This window comes from Syngnathus scovelli, chromosome 17, assembly GCF_024217435.2.
Source record: "Syngnathus scovelli strain Florida chromosome 17, RoL_Ssco_1.2, whole genome shotgun sequence".
NCBI lineage: Eukaryota > Metazoa > Chordata > Actinopteri > Syngnathiformes > Syngnathidae > Syngnathus > Syngnathus scovelli.
In genome coordinates this window covers 3,541,760-3,565,181 of record NC_090863.1, presented here as the reverse complement: position 1 = coordinate 3,565,181, position 23,422 = coordinate 3,541,760, and the positions used below count along the sequence as shown (strand labels likewise).

At 43.9% G+C, this 23,422-nt stretch overlaps 4 protein-coding genes across 6 annotated transcripts; 3 read left to right on the top strand and 1 right to left on the bottom strand.

Moving 5' to 3' along the window:
* Nucleotides 1–51: 51 nt before the first annotated feature.
* acin1a (apoptotic chromatin condensation inducer 1a) lies at nucleotides 52–11,971 on the bottom strand. The gene is made up of 18 exons (XM_049746435.1): nucleotides 11,803–11,971; nucleotides 9,835–9,900; nucleotides 9,220–9,331; nucleotides 9,085–9,140; nucleotides 5,725–8,469; nucleotides 5,434–5,562; nucleotides 5,218–5,297; nucleotides 3,830–3,887; nucleotides 3,617–3,656; nucleotides 3,369–3,511; nucleotides 3,152–3,295; nucleotides 2,887–3,070; nucleotides 2,368–2,513; nucleotides 2,160–2,267; nucleotides 1,977–2,084; nucleotides 1,590–1,896; nucleotides 1,391–1,491; nucleotides 52–1,315 (listed from the first exon to the last, which is right to left on the bottom strand). Exons 1-18 carry the CDS (start codon nucleotides 11,938–11,940, stop codon nucleotides 989–991), a joined length of 4,992 nt encoding a protein of 1,663 aa, XP_049602392.1. The 5' UTR covers nucleotides 11,941–11,971; the 3' UTR covers nucleotides 52–988.
* A 744-nt stretch (nucleotides 11,972–12,715) lies between these two features.
* On the top strand, nucleotides 12,716–14,072 carry c17h14orf119 (chromosome 17 C14orf119 homolog). The gene is made up of 2 exons (XM_049746527.2): nucleotides 12,716–13,430; nucleotides 13,497–14,072. Exons 1-2 carry the CDS (start codon nucleotides 12,999–13,001, stop codon nucleotides 13,668–13,670), a joined length of 606 nt encoding a protein of 201 aa, XP_049602484.1. The 5' UTR covers nucleotides 12,716–12,998; the 3' UTR covers nucleotides 13,671–14,072.
* A 376-nt stretch (nucleotides 14,073–14,448) lies between these two features.
* Nucleotides 14,449–18,436, top strand: dhrs1 (dehydrogenase/reductase (SDR family) member 1). 2 transcript variants are annotated; one of them, XM_049746905.2, is made up of 9 exons: nucleotides 14,449–14,596; nucleotides 15,755–15,903; nucleotides 16,273–16,416; nucleotides 16,633–16,712; nucleotides 16,790–16,922; nucleotides 16,986–17,117; nucleotides 17,194–17,263; nucleotides 17,374–17,454; nucleotides 17,527–18,436. In XM_049746905.2, exons 2-9 carry the CDS (start codon nucleotides 15,760–15,762, stop codon nucleotides 17,661–17,663), a joined length of 921 nt encoding a protein of 306 aa, XP_049602862.1. In that variant the 5' UTR covers nucleotides 14,449–14,596; nucleotides 15,755–15,759; the 3' UTR covers nucleotides 17,664–18,436. The 2 variants fall into 2 exon arrangements, with proteins under 2 accessions (XP_049602862.1, XP_049602863.1); XM_049746906.2 differs by lacking the exon at nucleotides 14,449–14,596 and adding an exon at nucleotides 14,812–15,124.
* A 769-nt stretch (nucleotides 18,437–19,205) lies between these two features.
* homeza (homeobox and leucine zipper encoding a) lies at nucleotides 19,206–23,383 on the top strand. 2 transcript variants are annotated; one of them, XM_049746903.2, is made up of 3 exons: nucleotides 19,206–19,640; nucleotides 20,342–20,425; nucleotides 20,779–23,383. In XM_049746903.2, the coding sequence occupies exon 3, from the start codon at nucleotides 20,806–20,808 to the stop codon at nucleotides 22,783–22,785; it is 1,980 nt and encodes a 659-aa protein (XP_049602860.1). In that variant the 5' UTR covers nucleotides 19,206–19,640; nucleotides 20,342–20,425; nucleotides 20,779–20,805; the 3' UTR covers nucleotides 22,786–23,383. The 2 variants fall into 2 exon arrangements, with proteins under 2 accessions (XP_049602860.1, XP_049602859.1); XM_049746902.2 differs by lacking the exon at nucleotides 20,342–20,425 and having other exon boundaries at nucleotides 19,207–19,640.
* Nucleotides 23,384–23,422: the final 39 nt, after the last annotated feature.

Here is a 23,422-nt window from a genome sequence, read left to right as displayed (position 1 = left end):
TGTGCCACAAGCTCAGATTGAGAGGAGGGGAAAAAAAAAACAGGCAGGCCATTATTTTCAAACTTTTTACCAATTTTTTTTATTTGTACATTCACCACTGATAGGCGTAATCAAAGAAGAAATCAAAATTAAAAATAAAACAAAGCATTTGTACTAGAATGCTAAAATAAAAACAATATTAAAATCATTGGTGAGAAAACTGAAAATAGTACACCCTCCCCTTGACAGCCTGTATAAGCCCAACTTGGTGAGCACGTCGGAGGACGCCGAGAAGGGAACGAACATAGATGAGATAATAAAGAAATCTGGTGCGACAGAAAATGCGCCGCCTCCAGTCTCCATGTATATATTTTTTTCTTTTCCAGACAGCCGGAGAGAGGAACACTGCATCGCCTAAGAACAAAATACTCCAAAGCTGCCTCAGTTAAAAAGGTATGATTAAAGATGTCTGTACAGAATGCCACACGTTGGCCACATTTCAGCGCATTGCTGCACAGAGACGAGTTTGCTCTTCCTCTGTCTCTCGAGGCAGGACGGCTGAGAAGATTGTTGGTTTCCATGCAGCAACAAGTCCTCCCCATCCAAAGTGCAAGCCTGTTAAATGTGGAGTCAATGAGCAAATGATGGCACCAATACTTTTGGTCAGAAGGGGAAGATGAGGGAGAAGGAACGAAACGACCCAGCAGTCGTACTGCTATGCTGCGTGGAGGAAAAATCAAAGAAACAGTGCTGGCAAATGCATGAAATGAAGGTCATTTACATCAAACCTCGACAAGGAGTGACTCATACAACAACACTGCAACTTTTCTGGTCCCCTATCGACACGTCTGCGTGTGTGCACGTGTGCTTTGAGGTGAGAACTAAGAGGGAGGGAGGGTGACGACGTGGGTTGGTCCTTTGCTGGGTCTCAGTTGGAAACAAAGTACATGTAGTGGAAGGCAAATGGAAGAGGGGCCCCCGGGGTTCTTAAGACAGTTCCATCAGCTGATTAACGCCGCCTGTCTCGCGGGTCGCTGCGGCTACGGGAGCGTCTGCTGCCCCCATCTCCGCTGGCCCCCGGCCTTCGGTAGCCATCCCTGTATTTGTCAGTCTCCCTGTCCCTCTCCCTGTCCCTTTCTCTACCTCTGTCCCTATCCCTGTCTCGTTCTCTCTCTCGGTCTTTGTCTTTCGCCCCCTCTCCCGTTGCAAGAGCACCACCTTTGCTTTTCTCCTTTCGCTCTTCTTTGCTTTTTTTCTCCTCCTCCTCCTGCTGCTGCTTCAGTCGTTGTTCACGTTCCTTCATCCGCTCCGCTCTGGCGGCTTCCCTCTCGACAAACTGAAATGGAGACGAATGAATGAAGCGCTGCTGAGATAAAAAGCGCATGCGTGAGCAGAGACAAAGCGCTTGTACCTGTTCATCTGTAAGTGGAAGCCAATAGATGCAAGGAGTTGCTTTAGTTTTCCGAAAAAGATCATCAAGAAGCTTTGCTGGGGGTTCCTCTGCAGCTTTCTCTGCAAAAACAAACACTGGTTGGTACAAACAGTCTGGCTTGCATCTGGCTGGCGTGTGTACAGCGTGCTGGTGGTGTCTTGTGTCCGTCCGTCCGTACCTTTCTTTTCAGTCTTCTTCTCCTTGCTCTTCCCCCTCTCCTTGCGCCGTCTCTCCCTTGAGCGTGACCTCCGGTGATCTCCCACTCCATCATTTGCAGCTTTTCCAAACTCCCGGACCTTGTCACGGTCCCACTCGCGCTCCGAGCGCGCCTTCTCCCTGCGCTCCATTTCCCGCTCGCGTTCGGCCCACTGGTCTCGCTTGGGAAGTAGGGGAGGCAGGCTGGCTGCTTGAAAACGGTTGGAAGCCGGCCACTGCTCCTCCGTTCCCGGTTTCTCTGCTGCGCCCAAGCCTTTGTGGAAGTCCAGCTAAAAAAGCGCAGGCATGGTCAAGCGAACACCTTTTTTTTTTTTTTTTAACAAAACAAATGGAACTCGTGATGGATTACCTCATCCTGCTGGCTGAAGTCTACGTTAAGAACTTTTGGGTTACTCTGAGGCCACTTGACTCCATGGAGAGCTTCTCGTGTTGCAATCGCCTCCTCTGAACTTGAATACTAGAGGAAGCGAGGTGGCTAGTTTACCCAGACTGCAGTTGTTCAATGAAAACCGGACAATCAAAATGAACTCACAGTGACGTAGCAGTGAGATTTGATTTTGTCAATCCAGAAGCCGTCCTCCACCAAGGTGCCAGTTCGGCCCAGCAGTTCCTTCAGTTGCCCAAGAGTGAATGGCCTCACCTAAACAGCATCAATGCATAACACACTCACTCAAGCATTGCTATTCAACCAAGACTGAAACATTCAGAGCTCAGACATTTGTTCCTATTTGTTTTCTCACCAGGTTGCTGACGTGAACAATGCTGGAAACTTTGCCACGTGGAGGAGATGGTTGTTGTGTGGTGCGTACGGGGTCATCAATGGTGATAGAAACGCCCGATTTTTGCTGACTGATGGAGCGACGAATGAGGGTGCTGCTTTCGACCACTGGTAGAGAGATGGGAAAAGAGGCAGGCGAGTGGTTGAAATCCATCACCATCATACAATTTGCTAAATCAGCAGACACAGGCACTCTTGTGCATGTGGCACAATATTTCTTCATCAACAATCCAATTGTAGTGATTTACTCATCTACCACCCCTAAGTACATCTGCTTCACTGGAGCACTACCCTTCATTTATAGAGAAAATATACAAAAAGTAATCATACTTCTTCATATCCCTTTTCATGCATGTTAAAAAGGACATATGTAGGAGGTGTATCAATAGGTGTGTGTTGTTTCTATTTGTTTTGGTTCAGGTGGATCTTGACATATCTGGAATAAATGAAACAAGGAAAGAACAAGACAAATATATATTACCAGTGGTGATTTCTCCATCTTGGGTGGGTTGGACTGGTGACTGGGTTTCCATGTCTTCCTCAGGTTTGTCTTCATGAGATTGGGTCTTATTGTGGTCTCCCTGAATGTCATTTTCCTCCACATGCTCACATTTCCTCCTCTTGGTTTGTTTCTGTCCATTCTCTTGACTCTCTGAAGGCACCTCCTTCGATCCAGAAATGAGGTCAGCTCGGCGTCATTCGGGTAAGCAGCAAAAGGCACACATTCAACGAGCTGTATACCGTACTTGGGTGACAGTGCGTCGGATCTGAAGATCCTGCTCCGAAGTCTCTTGACTTTCTTCCTCAGTGTCAGACAGCACAACTTCCTCAGGATGCAGGTCCACAACAGCATCTTGGAATGAACCCGGACGGACGTCAGGGATCAGAGACTGGGAACAAAAGATCTTTTAAGCATTTTTCAGCCACGGAAGAAGACTGTCAGTCACAGTGTATTGTTCATACCTTGAGTGAATCTGTGGTGATGCTGATGGAAGGCTTCTTGGCAGTGACCGCAGTGTAGGAACCCCACCTCCTCTTGCGACCACCTGCAGTCCCAGATTCCTGATCGCCATCTGTACTGCCTGTGCCTGGAGAGGACTTATTACCTGTCATTCATTGCCGCAACAAACAGCGTAAGAAGATTGAATCCTTGAAATCTGTGTAATAAAATAAATGAACGCATTGAACAGAGATACAGACGATATACGTACTGCTAAGAGAGATCTTCCGAGGTGAGAAGGTCTTGTATGCCTGAAAGACAAGGGGGGAAAAAATGTAACCCAACGTAATGGAGGAAAGATGAAAGTGATACACAATGTACACAAATTGATAGATCCCATAGTGCTGTATCTCAAACACTAAATAAAATCTGAGTAGCATTAGACAATATGTACTATATATAAAAAAAGATGAACAATTTTTACCTCCTCACTGGCCTCCACAAGTTTCTCTGACTCTGCCATAGCAGACTCAATTCCGTGGCTTTGTTCCATTTCATTCGCATTAGAAGAAAAAGAGAAAACACATTCTTGCATGTTAGTAATGAATTAAAATAATTATTTTAAACTTAAGTGAGGAGTTATAACAAATCTTGATACAAAAAAATAGTTACTTACATATAATTTGATTACTGTACATGTTTTTATTGTAATCAACAGGTTCACCATGCAAACAAGGGGTATGATCTTTCAACCTCGTGCTTTACCCTGATTTAACACTACAGCAAATAATACAGAATTCCTCCAGTAGCTACAACTGAGACACGTAAACTAAAAGCAGCCGACGAAACGTTCCCTAAAACCGCTGAAAATACTACGTGCAATCGTGAAAATGAGAAGCATAGTAATACATCCGCAGTCCGCCTCCGGCCCAAGCGAAACGTTCCGGAACGGTGACGCAGTGAGCAAAATGCCCCCCTCTGCTGGTGTCACCTCAAGGGAGCACAGTAGTAACGATTAATCCAACTTGGCAACGAACGCACGAGCAAGTGCGTCGTCAAAAAATAGAAGAGCGGCGGCGGCGGAGTGCCGCAGCGAGCTGAGCTCCCTCTCTCCGTCATACCTCCTCCCACCACAGGTTACTCTTCTCCGAAAGCGTTTATGGCTACCTCGGCGGCCAGCGGTAGCATATCGGCGACGACGGCCTCGCCCACCATTTGTCTTATCGAATTTGTTCTTCAATTTTTTCCAAATCTTAGACCGCTTGCAAAAAAAAAGCATCGAAGGTGCCATAGTTATGTCGCAAAGATCGGGAATCAGGACCCACGTTTTGGCTCCAAGGCAGCCACGACTATTGCCTGATAGGAAATACTTCTGCAGGGAACTCAACATTTACTGTCTTCACACAAAGCCAGTGTTACAAATGTGACTTTGTAAAATAATAATAAATAAAAATAAATAAATACATTAAACAATTCGTAACAAGTGACTGGTCGCAATGGAAACAAACCTTTTTTTCGCGTTAGCGTTTCGTGCAAATGCATCTTAAATGCTCACATGCACTCCTCAACAGAATAGAAAATGTTCTGTTAATTTAGGAGAAATCTATTTATTGAATGAAATTGAAAGCTAACCCCAAAATTTGCAGATATTAAATTATGCTTATAAAGTGCATCAATAAAGATAACAATACTATTATGGTGAGTTCAACTTAAGTGTCAATAACTGCAGCATGTACTCCACAACATACCTGGATGCCACCTTGTTAAGCTTCACTGTATTCATTTTGTTTTACACAACATCCCAACTTGATGAGATTTGACGGACAGACAGATAGACAGATGAGCCCACTATACCAAGACATAAAACCACACCTTGATTCATCCTTTCGCTCCAATCCTTCACCGTCTTTGCTTTTCATCTCATCTCCGGCTGTTGTTTCAAGGAATGGTTTCTAGGATATTACGTGGCACCACAATGTTTAATATATGAGTGAAAGGAAATAACCAGCCATTAGAAACCATTGATTGGAGGAGAAAGAATGTCATTCAAAGATAATATTGATACATTTTAGAAATGGAGCCACTAACCTTGGCCTGACTAGCCTCATCATCTACTGTGCTTGTCTTCTCGACAGACTTTTGGGTTTCTTTTATGCTGTCATCTTCAGCCACAGCAGTCACTTGACACTGGGGTGAAGTACTGCCACGCTTTCCTTCCTAAAAGCAAGTAGCAGAGAAATGATTTCCTACCTGTTAATGTACATTCTGCGTAATGTCTGTAGTTTATAAAACTGGAAATCATTGATTAGCCCAAGGTAGCGCATGCTGCAAAGTGGCTGTAAATACGAGAAAAAAAATGCTTCCATTTCGATTTCCTACCCTTCGATTCTTTGAAGTGGAGATTTTATCATGAGAAGAGGAGGATGAGGAAGACAAGTGGGACGACGAGGACCCGGAATCAGATTCAGAGGAAGCCGAATCATTGGAGGATGAACGTTTTTCTCTTCTTTGTACAACGTTTGCTGGGCTTGCAGCAACTTTGTCTTGAGTCACATCTTTCAACATCTCGGTGCTTTCCTTGGCCAGCTCATCCTGCCTCACGGAACCATCTTTTGCATCCTCCTGCGATGCTTCAGCTGCTAAACCTTCTTTGGAACTTGTTTTGTTGTGAAAAGCAGACTCTTCCTCAGAACGGCACCCCAGCAGACCCTGTGTTTTCGTGCTAACTTCCTGCTGAGCAGAGGTTTGGCTCTCCCGCTGCTCTCCGAAACCGGCAGGGGAGGAGGAGAAAAGTGACACCTGAGTCTGGGGCGTATCGGAGAAGGTGCGATGCCGTTTGATGACCATGGAGGTGGTGGACTGGGCCTGAACGGGCGGGTCTCTTAAGAAGCGGAATTTCTTCAGTGATGACTGCGGAGATGCAAATGGTGACCTTGATTCCGCTGCTTGGGATTCACTCGGAGCCATTGGAGCTTTGGCATCTTCCTGGACTCCTGCCACTGTTTTTCTATCTAGTCCTGTGACATGGGAAGGAGTGGGAGAGGTAAGAGAGAGCGGGAGTGCAATGTCCAACTCCTTGGCTGTTTTCTTCTCTAACATTTCCTGTCCACTCGCCCTAGCCACTGCTATTTTGTCCTCAACCCTGTTTTCAAGAGCCTCCCTCTCTTGATCCTTCCTATCTAGAATGAATGGCTCTTGCGTCTCTGTTCTATCGCCCGGCGCTAGTTGCTCTTGCTTTGCGCATGCTCTCGCCAGACGCTCTTTTTCTAGTCGTTCTTGCTCGACACGTGTTTTCTCCAGATGCTCCAGCCGCTCTCTTTCCAGGCGCTCTTGCTCCAGTCGTTCTCGCTCCAGGCGCTCTCTTTCTAGACGCTCTCGCTCCAGGCGCTCTCTTTGCAAGCGCTCTCGCTCCAGATGTTCTCGTTCAAGGCGCTCTCGTTCAAGGCGCTCTCTTTCTAGGCGCTCTCTTTCTAGGCGCTCTCGCTCCAGGCACTCTCGCTCAAGACGTTCTCGTTCCAGGCACTCTTGCTGCAGACGCTCTTGCTCCAGTCGTTCTTTCTCCACTTGCATTCTGTGAAGACGTTCCTGCTCTAAAGCGCGTTCTTTCTGCTTCCTCAAGGCTTCCTCTCTCTCCCTTCGCTCTTTCTCCAATGCTTCTTGTTCACGCCGTTGTTTTTCCAACGCTTCTCGCTCCCTCTCGAGTCGCTGTTGCTCTAATTTTTCCCTTTCTAACCGCTCCTGCTCCAATGCCCTTTCTTTTTCTTTTCTCTCTGCCTCCAAAGCTTTCGCCCTTTCTAACATTTCTTTCTCGAGAGCCTTTTCTCTTTGCTCTCGTTCCCGTTCCAAAGCCTGGATTCTTTCTAACTCCATTTCTCTGGCTTTCTTTTCCATCTCCTCTCGTTCTCGCTGGAGACATTCTTGCTCTAAGGCCCTTTGCGTTTCCATCTCCCTTTGCCTCTCTAGCGCCATGGCTTGCTCTCTTGCCATGGCTTGCTCTCGCTCTTCCTGCTTCCAAGCCAAAGATTGTTCCGTCTCCAGCCTCTCTCTTTCTGAAGCAAGTTTCTTTTCTGACTGCAGAGCTTCTCGCTCTTGTCTTTCCAAAACCTGCTGCCGCTCAAATCTCTCCATTTCCTTCTGTTCCCACTGAAGCGCCCGTTTGCGCTCTTCCTCCAAAGCTCGCTCTTGCTCGAGGCTTCTTAGCCTTTCTTGTCTGTGCAGCTCAAGGACCTTTTCTGACTCCAGCTCAGATTCCCTCCCTTCCACGGTGGAAGTCTTAAGCACACTCACAGGAATATGACTTTGAGCCGAATGTGTTTCGATGATGCCCTGGTTGATGCCCGTTCTCATGGAAACTGGCACGTGACCTGTGGCGGTCGCCAATGAGAGACCCTCAACGTGTTCTGGCCCACAAAAAGATGTGGCTATTGATGGATTGTTGTCTTTCCTACTCCCTTCTCCATTGCCACCAGGCCAAAAAGCCCCGGAGAAAGCGCCTTCGGACTCCATTTTACGTGCCAGAAGACTTAATGGGCCGGGTTTACGCTCCACATGTCCACTCCTTTGTGGCTCCGGGCTGCTACTGCGACTACCACTGCTGGAGGAACCGGAGCTGGAGTTACTGGGTGAGTGCCTTGCTGGGGCTACATCGAGACCAGGGGGGCTCTGTTTTGGGGTGTCAGGCAAAGAGAATGATAACTCTGGAGGTGGGGACGGAGGAGGCGTTGGCTGGCGGAGTTGAGGAGATAAAAGGGAAGGGATGTGCTGCGGCTGCTGGGGTTGACGAGATGCTCCACACCTCTCCCGAGTTGAGGGCCCTCTGGCTGGTTGTTTCGGTGTTCTCCTGCGAACGTTACTGCCCCAGTCATCGTCGTCATCCCCATCCTCCTCGCCGTCCTCACTATCGTCATCGTCACTGTCGGCTGGGAAGTCGCTGGCCGCAGAACTTTTCTCCGGTTGATGCTCATTGCCGGGAACGTGCATGGTAATGGACACGGAAGCAGGAGGAGCAGACATGTGAGCTTCCTGGTTGTTATTAGCCTCTCCCTCAGTTACTGCAGAAAAGCGGATCCCTCCATCAGATGGCTCGGGTGGCTTGTGCTGGTCAGCCGAGGCTGGGGTCACATCCTGAGGAGAAATTGTAGGACCAAAAAGGTTTGCAGTGGCATCGCTTGAATTTTGTAGCAGTATTTGAGGAGTAAGTTTTTTTTTTTTTTTTTTTTAAATATATTTTTAAAGGAGAAGTCAATCGCCCCAAAAATCTTTACAATATGTTGTATGTGCCCCCATTTCCTATGCCTGTAAGTATATTATTCCCATGCTGCCGTTTTATTGTATTTGAAAACATGCAAATATTTATGAGTCATAATTCATGGCCAGGTTTCCATAGGAATCCACTTTTTGAGCAGCGGGATTGATTGTCGGGAAAAGTCATCATTATAACAATAGTCATTGAGTTATCTCATTCTAGCAGAAACAATCTCATTGAGTTATCTCATTGTTCTAGCAGAAACAATCTCAATTATTGTCACTTTACTTGCTCCAAAACTCAAGTAAAATGGCTTCCGAAATTGGCCAATGCGTGCAGAGGAAATTCCTCTATTGGCTGTTGTGACATGCGCCGACTTAGAATGAAACCGCAACACATTTTCAACGTGCCCGCATGAGTGTCAAGAGGCCTTAAGACATTGAACTTGCAAGTGCTGCGTGGATACAGTCCATATGATGGGGAAAAGGTCTGACCTGGGCTTGCGAAGGACATGCAATGCTGTTATTCATGTCTCTGCGTTCCTCTTGTTCTGTTTGCAAAAGGTAAATGAATTCAAAGTGGCATCGTCATTAACATATTTGCCCGGAACCAATTGTTATTCCACTTACCGTTGGTATCATTGGCTTGAAGGGCCTCTCTCTCCCGAAGTTGGCGCAAGAGCTCTTGTTGTTTCGCCAGATACTGCTGAATGAGGCTATTCTGGCTCATTTCCTCGCTAATCTAAATGCAGAAAGGTTCATGAAAGTAAGTTGCAAGTCATTGGGCAATCGTACCTGTATACCTTTCGAAGATAGTGACAAGAATTACACTTGTTAAAGGTGGAGTGCACTGTTATGAAGTACATGTTAAAACTGTATGACCTGACAGAAGATTATAATTTAAAGAACGTATGGAAGAAAACTCCCCCCCCCTTTTCATAGTCTATTAGCACCCTCTTTAGTGAAAAGTTGACACTGCAGTCACTGACCTTTTCTATAGGAGAATGTGTTGCAACAGTAATTACATGAAGTAATCAATGGCATATCGATTCTAAAAAGATTTGTTAGTTAAAGCCCCAATTACAATTACATGTCTAGCTCTACTAGCAATGTAACAACCATGGTTAGTTAACAGCGGTTTGTTTATATTCACATTCTTACACTCAGAGATAGAGAGGCAACATTCAAATAATGCTATACCAGCAGTTTCAAAACTGCAACACTATGAAGCTTTGAAACACTTGCCTGAGAGTTTGGCTGCAGTCCATCGTAAGGAGTAAAGGTCTTCTGCAGGTTTTCCACCATAAGAGCCTGTCATTGAAGGAAAATATGGTATGGTTGCTTATTGCACAGTAAGGGCAACAAAAGCAAAGATCCCAACCAATATTATCAGCTATCAGGAACTACCTGGATATTCTGTCAGAGCAAAAACTGTTGCGACAATGTAGCAAGTAATATCTAACTACTGCCACTCAATGTGTGGGCCCTCAAGTGTGTCAGACCACAAGTGTTGAGATGCGTCGACAAATTGTTGGGTTGCCGTTATATTTCACTGGGCATTTAAAAAGGCTATACACGGCAACTGTCTTGTCAAGAGCGCCTTTCTTTTCTTTTTTTTTTTTTTGCAAAATCTAAAATGCTCACACACAAGCAGACGCATTGTGTCCTCTTGTCTACTCTTCCCTATTGCCCTTATAATCTCGGTTGCGTGCTTCACGTATATGGCGGCGCCGACTGAAGACGTGGTCGGGTGAAAAACAAAATAAAGTTAATTCAAAACAAATATTCAAATTTGAATACAAAATAAAAGGATGTTAGGAATTTGGGGTCTAAAAAATAAAAAACTTGAATGCGACACGTCTGCAGCTGGAGGGGCAGAGCGAGGTCCCCTCACAGCCTACAGCTCGCTATTTATTCTTCATTTTGCATTTTAAAAGTGAAATGTACTATGTGTTAAAAGTATTTTGAAGCAAGGGAACTGTTTGGCGGTCTGAGGGGGCTCATAATGGTATAATACTGAAGGTGTAAATCCTTCCCAAAACAAAATAATAAATACTTTCAATTTTGAAAATAATACCAATAAAAAAAAAGTCAACCTCTACTTGGCCGATTGAACTAATTGCAGGCATTTTTGGGAACGATAATCAAGGGAACATTGAAACGAGCAACTGGGGGTCAGATCTGGGTCAGGGTGATCCAATTGGGTCCCTAAACAATACCTTTCATGATAGTTGCTCTTTCCCAGCCCCTGTCGTGGGAAGGGCACCACATCATGCGAGTAACTCGCTGTGACAACTCCCGACCAAAAGGAACTAAGCCAAAAGTCTAAAATACATAAATAGCTACATATATACGTATACTTGCAACATGTGCCACAGAAAATCAACATCTGGCACCACTAAGAGATTATAGAATGAAAATCGGACCATGTATACTATGTTGGTTTTACCATCAACGGCACATTGATGTTATTGCATTGTTAAACTCTTGAAATATACTTATGAGAATGAAAAAAATAATCTACAGAGGAGAGGAATGTAAAAGCAAAATAGAAACACAATTGATGATTTTTAGGAGCAATTACGATGTCCAAAAAAAAAAAAAACACTATTGTGTCAATGATAACATTTGGTTGATGGCCGGTAGAAAAGTAAACAATCCAGCTCGTCAATGACCTACGGCAGCTCAAAGGCCTCAAACACATTAGCAGAATTCACAGACCCTAAGTCGTCAGCACATAGCAAGAAGTAATATTTAAAAAACATTACTTCGATCATAACTAAACAGTCTTTATTTACGCGCTGAAAATGTGTTAATCTACTAAAATGAGGTAGTTGTTAACAATTAACCAGACTCTCGGGTGTTTCAGACACAGAGTGTAAACAGTAGAAATCCACCGAGGCCACTGCTAAACTCACGGCGCTAGCCACAATTGCCAATGAGCTAACAGGGAAACATCACATTTCGAGACGTGCACTCAAGTTTACTTAACTCTTTGTGTGATCGGTATGTTCACCAACACGGAACGCAGTTAAAATAAACACAGTAAAAAATGAGTAAAAATGTAATCGAGTGGAAATTATGAAACTCTAGCGACTCCGCTGTTCAACAGTAACGATACTCGGATGTCGGCCCTCGAGAAAGCATCAGCCCGTCTCATCGTTATCCCCAACTCGCTGCAATGGTGGCCGCACAACTGCTAGAGGAACTCACCCCTTTGAGTCTTTTGACAAGAGCATTCTTTTGTCCGCTTTTTGGCAATCCCCTTTCCTCAAGAGCAGCTTTTAAGTCTGCTACACGAAGAGAGTGGAGCGGTCTCCCATCCAGGGTTACGTCTTCGAGGTCCGCCATTTTCCGTTCCTCTGGACCGATTCCAGCGAGAGCGTCGAGCAACGCCCTCCTACAGTCGACGTCATCGCTGACGACTTCCTCCATCCATATTCAAAAAAATAAACATAATACTTTTAGCGGTTTTTTTGCACCACTTTCTTCATAACATATTATTTAAACGTAAATCTATTTTGGTTTTACATTTGATTGGTAGTATAGTTTGATATGAAGTGAATGACTTTATTTGCGTGATTTATGCGCAGTTTTGATACTTCTGATAATCGACTGGTGCGCTTTGCGCCGAACTGTACAAGGCAGTCTGTTTGCAACTTTCATGTCATTTGAATTGCCCTCACTTATGGAAACACTGCAGAACGCATAAAATATAATGTCAAAAGTTTGGTGTTTGTTACTCCCTCCTAAATGGGGGAAATACAGTTACTGTAGGCCTGCATCATTGAATGGATGCATGCATGCGTGCATGGATGGGTGATGCATGCATGCATGGATGAATGGAGGGAGCGAGAGAAAATGGGTGATCATGATACAGGCTTAATTAATGTCTTTTTTTCCACTCTTTATTTTTTTAAACAAGTATTGTCCGTGTTTTCTCTTTTTTATAATTGTATATCTACTTTTGCAAGCCCTGGTGTATGAGATGATGTGTTTTAATTCAATATTTAATCAAATATTTTACACATCTTTTTTTCCCCCATTTATATACGTATTTTCAAATGACTCATTTAGATTGCAAGACAAAGCAGTAATGTTGGAGATCAATGGGTGGCGGTAATGCGCCATTACAGATTGCAAACGGCCGTTAAATACGATGAAGAACAGCAAACGAAGAAATGGTCATGACGGTTCCTCTTTAGATATGACAATTAGGCTACTAAAGGTGGGCTGACGCCTTCGTACTCAAAGGTACTTCATGTTCATGGCTGCCCGTTAAACGTACATTTGATTTGATCTTATACCAATCCAAGGATTTCCTCATTCGTTTGGTATTGCCGATTGATCCAAATCACACAAGTCGCTGCTTGCTCTTCTCATGTTGAAACCAAACAGCCTGTCCAAAGATGTCATGGTTCAATTCCGTCACTCAAAACTCGGAGCACCAGCAGCAATTTTCTACGGACAGCCGCAAAATGTCGGCCACAGACGGCTTGTGTGGTCCTTACCGCTCCAGGCTCGGGGGTGCGCCGACGACTGCGGCGTCACCGACCATGGCAACACAAGACCGGCTCGGCCTCTCATCTCGGGGGTCGGAGGGCTTTCCCTCGGCACCCCAGGGTGTCGTCGGACCCCCCACCTTGGAGAATTTGACATGCGGAGGTCAGGTCAGAGAGCCAGTGCCCATCTCTTATGTGAGCCTCCAGGAGCAGAGGTGCGTCCTGAGCTGGTTCCAAAGCTGGAATTCCTCTCAGCGGGAGAGATTTCTGCAGGACCTGGTGGGCAAAGCCGTACCTGGGAAGGTGTGCACGCTTCTGGACTCTCTCAGTACTCTTCAGGTAATGGCACAATGTACCCAGTGGTGTCCAAATTGATGAAACATTTCCTTTTTGCACTTTGTCAAGGTTAAGGACACACTACCAAACATATTTGAATGCCAGCTTCGCCTGTGGACACAATGGTTTGAGTCCTGGGGAGAGGAAGAGCGCAATCACTTCTTATACAGACTGGAAGAGAGGGATCCCACATTTGTTTCCCACTTTTACACCTGTGTAGCAGGTACAGCGGGCAGAGACTAAATCATGAGGTCAAACTCACGCAGAGACAAGAAGCAAAATGAATGTGATAGTCACAGTAAATGTAGGTGTTAGCACGCTGAGATGTTACCTTTATGTTGAATCGACTTTGGAGCATTGAGACCAACTTTTACAAAGTCTGATTCTTCAGGGAAACATCACATGCAGAAAAAAAAAAGATTTGTCATACACCGCTTTTCTTTTTGGTTTGTTAGTTAGTTTGTTTTTTAATCACCAAACTAACAGTGTTTAATACGTAATGTACTTCATGGACAAATCTTGATTGAACCTCTAGCTTTAAGAGCTGTATGATCATTTTTCATGGTGACTACCCTGGTTTATATACTGGATATGGTGTGGACATTTTTTGTAAACCTGTACAAATAAACAGTATACATTATTGTACCCTTGTTTTGTTTCTGTTATGACGCATAGGTTCAAAATGCAGGAAAATGCATATTGGGGTTCTTCAGTGTTTTTTAAAAAGTATTTTGTCAATTTTCAATGATAAAGCCTTCAAGTGTAGTTAATACATTTTCTCTCACTTTCTCACTACACTCAAGAATTGAATGATAACCTGTTTTTTCCACACAGTGTCACACAAAGTACTTTTACTACCTCTAAATTATGTCAACAATAACCAATAAACAAAAAAAGACTGTTCATCTTAGCCAAGTTGTATATTTATAGAGTTCTTCAAGTTTGTTATTAGTCAAAGAGTTGCAAAATATACCAACTTACTCTATTGTAAGGTATATATTTCACCGTCAGAGGGCAGTAAAGCAACAATATCGTATAGCAGCTGCGGTAGAACGTCTCGAAAAGAAGAAAGGAGGAGTTGCATTCATCTCATATCAGCAGCAAAGCATTCGAAATTTACCAGATAAGCCCGGAGACGTCGCTGGAAGAAATATCTGACTCCAATTGCTGTAAGTTGCCGTTTTCCTTTCGTGCATCTATCCTATTTCAATCAGTTATAGATTTTTTTTTTTTTTTGCACTGAATGTGAAATAATATTTCAGGTCAATTTAAATAGCAATTAACAGCTGCTTATTTTCTACATTTACATAATATTTCGAATTTACATATGTCTCCTTTTACACTGGATGCAAAATCTTGTTTTTCTTAGTATGTGGTCATTTGTCTTTTCGAATGGTTATTTGAATAACTCGAGTTACTGCTATAACTGCAACTACCTGTTGACCTTTGCTTTGCCGCTCACTCTTTCCCCCATTCCATAACTATGGAGTAATCGTGAATGCACTGGCGTCATCACGTGAATGGCAATTGCTGTACACGCCCCGTTATTTATTTATTTATTTTCTTGTTGACCATGGCCACAAGAAGAACCTAAGTGACGCTGCACTTTTTTTGCTTTAAGTTGTGTCGTGCCTCTCTCTCATTGTTAGCACTCACTATCGAACATCGTCTGTCCAAGAAAATCCGAGCTGAAAACGGTAACGGAAAGTCTTAACTTTTGAAATATGTTGCTGTTTGTTTTTCTAAAAAACGTCATCATCACTCTTACACAAATGCGCGCATGCTGGATCCTTATGCAAGGTTGAATGAAAAGCATTTTTTTCGATGTACTTTGTTAGTTTGAGGTCAGGAAGGTCAGGGCTCACTAACCTTTTCTGAAGATAACAGCTACTTTGTTGGTCCTATAACGCAAAGGACTATCAGATAATAATGTAGATCGTATTATTACTGATCATTTTTCTTCATGTTTTATTTCTATAAATCTCTGCTAGTGTTTATGTTTTTAAAAGATCACTTCTTCAACATTCTTAGAAAATCACAATGTCTCTTCCCTGGTAAGCTATTTCGAGACTAGACCCACAAGCTGCACCTGATGACCATGTTGGTGACCCCTACTCCATGTCGTCACTAAGGCCAATTTAATTTGTAGTAACGTTTTTTTTCCCCATTTCTACAAACTAGTACGACAACTTTGGCATACCAGGACGAGCGATGGGTGACAGCGTCTGCCTCGTTTAAAATCCGGAAATGTATTTTTGGACCATGCAAAGGCATTTTGATGGGCAAAAATTGGCGACATTGACCTATGATGTATCTGCGGTCCACAGAGAACATGTCCCTGTCCGGTTGGATCTGTGTGGTCACAGGTGCCTCCAGAGGCATCGGTAAAGGAATAGCCCTGCAGCTTTGTGAGGCAGGCGCTACCGTCTACATCACAGGACGGAAGGAAGTGGCTCTTAATGAAACAGCAGCACAGGTGAAATTCTGAGCAGGGTGTGGCAAGAAGCACATACCAAGAAGTTAATCTTGAGCTAAGGCACTTTCTTTTTACTTCCTCTTTCTGTAGATCATTGTTTACCGATTAAGTAATGCATCTTTAAATGTCTGCTTGTTTTGATATGAAATAATTGTTCACGTTGTGATAATTAGATGTGCATGATTTTTTTTTTTTTTTTATGAAACAATTGTTGACTTCATGATAATTAGATGACTAGTGCATGATTTTTTTTCTTTCAAATTCACATCTACAATTTATATTGTCTGTCTGTTCATTTTAAAATGCAACTAAATGCTAAAAATGACTTTATGGGAAAAACTGATTTATGTGTGCTCTCTCTCTGCTCAGGTAAACCAGAGGGGTGGAAAGTGTGTGCCGGTCATCTGTGATTCAACTAATGATTCAGACATTGAGAAACTCTTTGAACGCGTAAAACTGGAACAAAGTGGCAGACTGGATCTCCTCGTAAACAACGCATACGCTGGAGTACAGGTTGGTGGCATTCAAGCACTAATTCTCATACTGCAGATCCTCCAAAGTGGGAAAATTCTCTTTTATAATAGTGGTTGGCGTCTAAATTTCTCCCAAAGAAAAACAATGTCAAGTGAGCTAATATGACCACGCCTCTAAGATTTGTCATGATAACATTAACTGTGCAAGAAACCTTTCATTGTTTATCATCTCACAAAATATTTGCTGTCATTGCAGACCATCTTTGAGAACCAGGGGAAAAAGTTCTGGGAGACAGAGCCGTCTATGTGGGACACCATAAACAACACGGGCCTAAGGTAGTAAGCACTTTGAATGGACAACATGAATTCATTTAACCTTTTTTTTTTGTTTGTTTTAATTCTCACTCTGGTAGAAGCCACTATATCTGTTCGGTGTATGCGGCCCGTATGATGGTCGCTCAAGGTCAAGGTTTGATCGTCACCATTTCATCCATGGGAGGAGTGCGATATCTCTTCAATGTTCCATACGGTGTTGGGAAAGCGGCAGTAAGTTGGTGTTTCCCTAGGTCTGGGATTTATCTTTGGAGTAATGAAACCATTTCTTTACAGTGTGATCGCATGGCAGCAGATATGGCTGTGGAGCTTCGCAAAAGCGGCGTGGCATCCATCAGTCTGTGGCCCGGACCAGTGAAGACGGAGCTAGTAGAAGAGATGGTGCTTTCAGATGATGCACAACAGAAAGTAGATCCCAAGCCAGATGAACTCCATGTGTAAACTATGCCATTTACACCAAATATCTCAATTGTTTCACCCTCAGGTTAAGGATGTGTTTGTCAATGGAGAAACCACTGAATTTAGTGGCCTGTGCATTGTCAACCTTGCTCAAGGTAGGCCTATTCTCCATTCGCTGACAGAAAGGATACTATTGCAAATATCAGTTTTGACATGACTTTGGCTTCTTTAGCTTCAACTAATGAACCCTGTCTCCATTTCAAAGATAAAAACCTGATCTCGCTGAGTGGAAAAATTCTCATGACCTGTGAACTGGCGAGGCGTTATGGGCTCCGAGACTTTAATGGTGAGTCACTTTTGGGGGGAAGACTGAAAATCAAAGTGTTTGTATGGTATTTATTTTTGCTTGCTTTTCCAGGGCGCAGTGTTGAAGACTTCACCTCCATAAAGTTCCTGCTGACCCAAGTTCCGCATCTCTCCTGGCTCTCATATGTGGTCCCTTCTTTTATAAGAATTCCACGCTCTATGCTTTCCATGGGTAGCAACAATGTCTAGCCACATGGAAAACCTCTTTGTGACTACTTTTTAAATGCAATTGCCACAAGTGCCTATTGAAATTAAGCAAAAAAAATTCATAAAGAATCTGAGGATGGTAATATTGTGAGTGAGCTAGAAGACCTTGGAAAATGTGATTTGTTAAAGAGACAGTCCCATTGATAATATAGGTTCAATAATATTGGCTCTGTGCAGATAACTTTGACATTGTAGCACAAAGAGGCTGAAATCTAATGTCTACAGACTTACAGCCAAGAGAAATGCCAGAAAATAATGACAATAAACTGATGGAAATAAAAAAACCTGATAGGAATAAAAAAAAAATACATAACCCGTTAAGCTTATATGTGAATACAATAAACCATTGCACACATTTAATGTCGAATCGAGCCATATAGTATTGGGGGGGGAAATAAAAACATCCACCTCAGAAGAATGCACATCTTGTATTCGTACTCTTTTCCATTATTTGTTACCTACCATTTTAGCATAACCGAAAAACAAAGCACAAAATTGAGTGCGCTTTGTTATGGGTTAGTCATATACGTACATATAGAGAGAGCTTCTACTCTTGCTTATTACCTTTTTTTGTTTAAAAATGTGAAATTGTATTTGTGATTACTATGAAGCTGTATTGGATGTGGATGCAGCCAGAATGTATAACAATATTTGATCAAATATTAAAGCACATACGTACATATGCATATTTTTACAAAAAGTGTTACTATTTTACAGTACAGTATGCTATTAATAAAGATTACTAAAGGGTTAAACTGCTGTTTTGTCTTATTCTGAATAAAGGAATTAACATTTAATACTACCATTTTACACCCCCAAAACTGTTTGTTTGAAGACTCAAATCTCAGCTTTTTATGTTCTCACTGCTTGCTTTTGTACAAACCATTTGTATGTTTCTAGGTAAACACCCTGAAAAGACTTTTTCTCTATAATAGTCCTTTAATTTGAAACTCCGGGTCTATTGGATGTACTGTACTAAACTGGTCCTGTATTGAACTTTATATCTATTTAAAGAAAGCTATCTGACGGTACATTTCCCTTATTTCCTCTCAGGAAAAGAAACTGTTGGTAACTCATTTGTAGCCCATGAGGTGCCTATCCTCAAAATGAATCATTTTTGGGAAGTGTTTTTTTTTTTTTTTCACACCTTTGTGTTGACTCCAATGTTGTGTGCGTCATTTCTTTTTTTTTTTATGTTGGAGCCCGTCTCTTCAAATTTGCATAAGCACCATCATTAGCTCTGTAGCTACTGGACATGTTTGATATCATTTGAACAAATAAAGACGAAAAAACACATCACCTCAAGTGCTGTTGGTTACTCCATGCATGATTCTACATACATGATTCTCTACGCAAATAAATCTCATCGTAATGTGGCCCAGATTTGATGGGGGGCGCAACGTGGTTCACGTAGGGGGAAGAAAAAAAAAAAAAAAAAGTGTTTAGCCCACTGGCCGGGATTTGTTGTACAGACGCTTTCTCCCACCAATGTGAAGCCTTCCCCGGCAGACTGGCACACCCACTACGCCGAGGCCGTGACAGTCAGTTGGGCCTGGTTGGGCTTCCTGGTCCGCAGCTCCGCCTCGCCTCGATCTGGCCGGACAGTGGAAACACTTCTCAACAGAACAAAAGCGGCCGCGGACCAAGCAGCGATCGCGACCGAACACCACCTCTCAGTCGGGAGAAAAAGAACCCGAAGACGGGGGCAAGCGAGACTAAGTCCAAGGAAAGGGTGACAAACTTAGTCGCCGTCGCATCTTGCCTTCCTTGGCCGTTAATCCGACGAGGCGCTCGGTGAAATAAACCAAGGGTCAAGCCGCCAGACGGACGGGCATTGTGTCCAGTCTTCTTCCAAACTTCGGCCATTTAGAGCCGCCTCTCATTCAACGGAAACTGGACCCTTTTCAACTCGTTGTCCTTTCGCTCACACGGAGCTCCGGGACAACGGATTCTTTTGCGGTAAGTTTATTTTCAGCGTTAAATCCAAGTATGTCTGGCGGCGAAGTGCGCCAGCTCAGTCAAGCGTTTTACTTAGTACGCCATAAAGGGGCACAGGCACGACTACCATTGTTAGGGGTACAACCAACAACTTTTTACCCGATTCAAACCTTATTTGGAAAAACAGTTTCCATTTCAATGCAATACGTCTCGGATCCAAAAAAAAAAAAAAAAACACGGGACAGCTACTTGAATTAGCGCCCCTATTTGTTCCAATAGGTCACGAATGACGAACGTTGTGGCGTTAGAGTTGGCTCGTGGTTTGGTTACACATTTTTTTGGCGTAGGCAAAAAAAGCGACCTCAATCTTCGGCCACGGCGCAGTCTCAAAACAAGATGCGTATTTAAGAAATTAGTGGCTTTTTTTTTTTTTTTTGCTTATATATGATTGACGACAGTGCCCAGGCTATGCTTGTTTCGGGCTATTCACACATTCACAAAAACCCAAAGAATAAAAGAAAAGTAACGGATTTGTACTTAATCCTAATTATTAGCCGTTTAAATTATATTATATTATAAATTTGTTTGATAGATACCTGTTGCTTAACATTAAAACAAACTACCAAACTCTCTTAAGGTGTTTTTAAGTTGAATACTTTTTAACTTGGAAAAAAATAAAGTCTGACTAATGCTGATCATTTCCTCCGTTTATAAATTCACAGGCTTCTGCTCTGCTGTTTGCTTTCACGAAGGGGCTCTACTTGTCTTTGGAAACTTGAAGTAGAACAAAGCCTAATAAGAAAAGGGTGAGAACGTAACCGTGAAGAGTTTTCTCATGGATGTCCGTTCTCTACACTCCCACCCTTTGCGACCAGTGCCCCCCACACACACACCTACCCCCCTTGCTCACACAAAACAAAAGTCACCCACCACACTTTGGGGGAGGGGAACCCAGTCTGGACCGGGTATACGACTCGTTTCAGGGGGAGTTCAGAATAAGGAGTTCAAAGTAGAGGGGGGGAGGGGGAACAGCTGTCCGATAACTGACTTCGACAATGAGGGCAAAACAAAAGTTGTGAAAACATTAGCATATAAACTCTAGTGGTCTGACATTTTTGGGAAACGATCAACATGTGAAATAATAGCCTTTTTCTTCCAGGTGAAACACCCGACTTCCAAGGCACAGATGGCGACCTTCGATGAACAAAACGGCAGAGTGGGAGCGCACGTGGCCAAGAAGTTCTTGGATAGCAAAACCACAAAGACTGTTTGTAAAGTAAAGCAAGAAGATAAACACGCTGTTAAAGATTTGCATCTTCCTGCCAGGTCACCCGAAAGCAACCCAGGCTCCGCATCCAGTTTCACCACCAACCACAACGCTGTTGTGTGCTTGCCTCTTGTCTCAGAAGAACTGAAATTGGTGTGGACACATTCTGATCAAACCCGCGAACTGGACTCCATTCCAGAGCTCGTCCAAGCCTTTAACTTGTTTCCATACCCATCGTCACTTGAGGTCAATACCCTAGCCCGGCTTTGCTCTTTGCCCTTGGACAAAGTTAAGGTTTGGTTTATGGTACAGAGAATCAAATACGGGATCAGTTGGTCATCAGAGGAGATAGAGGAGACACGGCGGAAACTATCAGTGCCATATTCTTTTGATGACTCCACTGAACCAAGTGAGGAAGCCAAAGTCATTGAGGAGAAAGATTCTGTCGCCGAACCCGTTTTGCCTATCGTGTCTCCTCAGAAGAAGAAACCAAAATGTGAATCACCAGATTCTTACAAACCAACCAAATCCACTTCCCCGTGTTTCAGTTCCACATTACCGCCGCCTCAGGATTCCTACTTCTACCGCCCACCAAGTGACATACCATCAAGTGCTAATGCGGTGGCTGCCATCGCCGCCGATGCTGCTGCTCCTGCTGAGGTGTCCTTAGACCTTTCGGGCTCCTCTCCACAACAACACCGCCACGGACGCTACAAAAAGTCTAAAGCTCAGCTTGCTGCACTTCGCAAGAGTTTTTTGAGAGAGAACTGGCCTGCAGAGGTGGAGCTTAGGCGCTTGCAGGAGGAGACCGGTTTGAGCCGCAACGACATCCGAAAATGGTTCAGCGACAGCCGTTACCAGCTTAGAGTCGGACGAGGAAGTCTGGCAGCGGCCCAGGGCTTTTCTAGCCTCCCAGCTGTAGGAGGCAAACACGAACAACAAAGCGAACCTCTTTCACTCACGACTCAAAAGAGTGCTCTTTTTAATCCGGCGGGGAAAGGCCAGGAGGTAGCCCGAAGCAATGTGATAAGAAATTCACATTTCTTCCAGGCTTTCTTGTCTCACAGCCTTGAGGCTTTCGGGGAACGGGATCTTGAGGCGGAGGGATATGAAGCCATGGAAGATCTGTCTGGTGATGGAGACAGTCTAAAAGACGGGGAGCAAAGCGAAGAAGAACCTTTACAGTTGGTCAAGCCCTGCAAGCTGGACCAACAGGCTCCTCCGCAGGAACCTCCTGACGCATGCAAATCCTCTCCCAGCTCCTCCCCCTCTGGAACGCCACCACCTGAGGCGTCACCATACAAACTGCCCTCAGACAACATCAGCAGCGCGTCAAAGAAGTCCGAGCACTCGGCCAGGGGCAATAATCTACACCTCTCAACAGCGTCGACATCCCGCTCATCTGGCGGCAGACCCAGGAAGACCAAGGAGCAGTTGGCTTTATTGAAGCAGCACTTCCTCCGCTGTCAGTGGCCCAAGAGTGACGATTACACAGAACTTGTTAGGATTACCGGTTTACCTCGAGCTGATGTTATCCAGTGGTTTGGGGACACGCGTTACGCTGTTAAAAACGGCCAACTGCGATGGGTTAAGGGCGTCCGTGACAAATTCTTGGCAGAGCTGGCCGCCCAGCAGAGTAACGCCGCTTTACCCAACGGCTCAGGATTGTCTCCTCGAGTTGGAGGTAGCCGCAAACGAAAATCTCAAGTGAATGGAACCGGCGCTGTTTGCCCGAATGTCCAACCGTTAGTACGATATTTTCTCTCAACGGGCTCACTCAACGAAAAAGACCTTGACGTATTATGCAAGAAATCCAAAATGAGTTACCAGCAAGTGCGAGACTGGTTTTCAGCTCAGGTTGTGGGCGAGGTTCACCAAGAACCTCTTGTTGCAGATTAAAGCGGTTGAAGCCTACAAAAGGGCTCGTGTTGACTCAGTACTCGAATATCGTCTCTACCAGCAAGCTTAGTCGTCACTTGGTGTGATTCCATTTTTGCTTTATCTGAAGCGTTGTATTGTAACGTTTAGTCTTCCGAGTACAAGCCCAGTTCAAGGTTTGAGGCTTGTACATTGACTTCACTTTCTGTTTATCCTAATATATTTGAAACGGAATAACTTTGCTGCCCGTGTCGCTGTAAATAGGAAAGAAAATTGTACACTGGTTTGCTATATTTTTTTCTTATTTGTTTAGATTTGAACTGCAGAATAGCTCATTGTAGCAGTAATTTAAACTGGTGGCTCTTTTGGTACCCGAAGAAGACAGTGGACGAGACAACTTAGCCACTGACATTTTGAGTAATCATTCCTTTCTAACCCATTATTCCTTGTAGTAAGGAATGCACACTGGACATTTTCCCCTTTAATTTGACATCTTGCACTTTGGATTTGGAGCCTGCTGCCATTTTGTCCAATTATTTCATGTACTAAACACTGTCCTCCTTCAACCTGCTGTTGTTTAACTTATACAAGTTTAGATTAAAAAAAAAAGTTACAAACATTCCCATTCACCTCTGGAGTATGTATCCCAAGCACAATT

Excerpts from the sequence above, each read along its gene's own strand:
- acin1a (XM_049746435.1), bottom strand. The coding sequence starts at position 11,940 with ATGGCGGACCTCGAAGACGTAACCCTGGATGGGAGACCGCTCCACTCT. Across the intron at positions 9,901-11,802 it reads TTGTCAAAAGACTCAAAGGG|GCTCTTATGGTGGAAAACCT; the intron begins GTGAGTTCCTCT and ends CTTCAATGACAG. Across the intron at positions 2,268-2,367 it reads TTGTTCACGTCAGCAACCTG|GTGAGGCCATTCACTCTTGG; the intron begins GTGAGAAAACAA and ends GATGCTGTTTAG.
- c17h14orf119 (XM_049746527.2), top strand. The coding sequence starts at position 12,999 with ATGTCATGGTTCAATTCCGTCACTCAAAACTCGGAGCACCAGCAGCAA. Across the intron at positions 13,431-13,496 it reads ACTCTCTCAGTACTCTTCAG|GTTAAGGACACACTACCAAA; the intron begins GTAATGGCACAA and ends CACTTTGTCAAG.
- dhrs1 (XM_049746905.2), top strand. The coding sequence starts at position 15,760 with ATGTCCCTGTCCGGTTGGATCTGTGTGGTCACAGGTGCCTCCAGAGGC. Across the intron at positions 17,118-17,193 it reads CAGATGATGCACAACAGAAA|GTTAAGGATGTGTTTGTCAA; the intron begins GTAGATCCCAAG and ends TTTCACCCTCAG. Across the intron at positions 17,264-17,373 it reads CATTGTCAACCTTGCTCAAG|ATAAAAACCTGATCTCGCTG; the intron begins GTAGGCCTATTC and ends TCCATTTCAAAG.
- homeza (XM_049746903.2), top strand. The coding sequence starts at position 20,806 with ATGGCGACCTTCGATGAACAAAACGGCAGAGTGGGAGCGCACGTGGCC.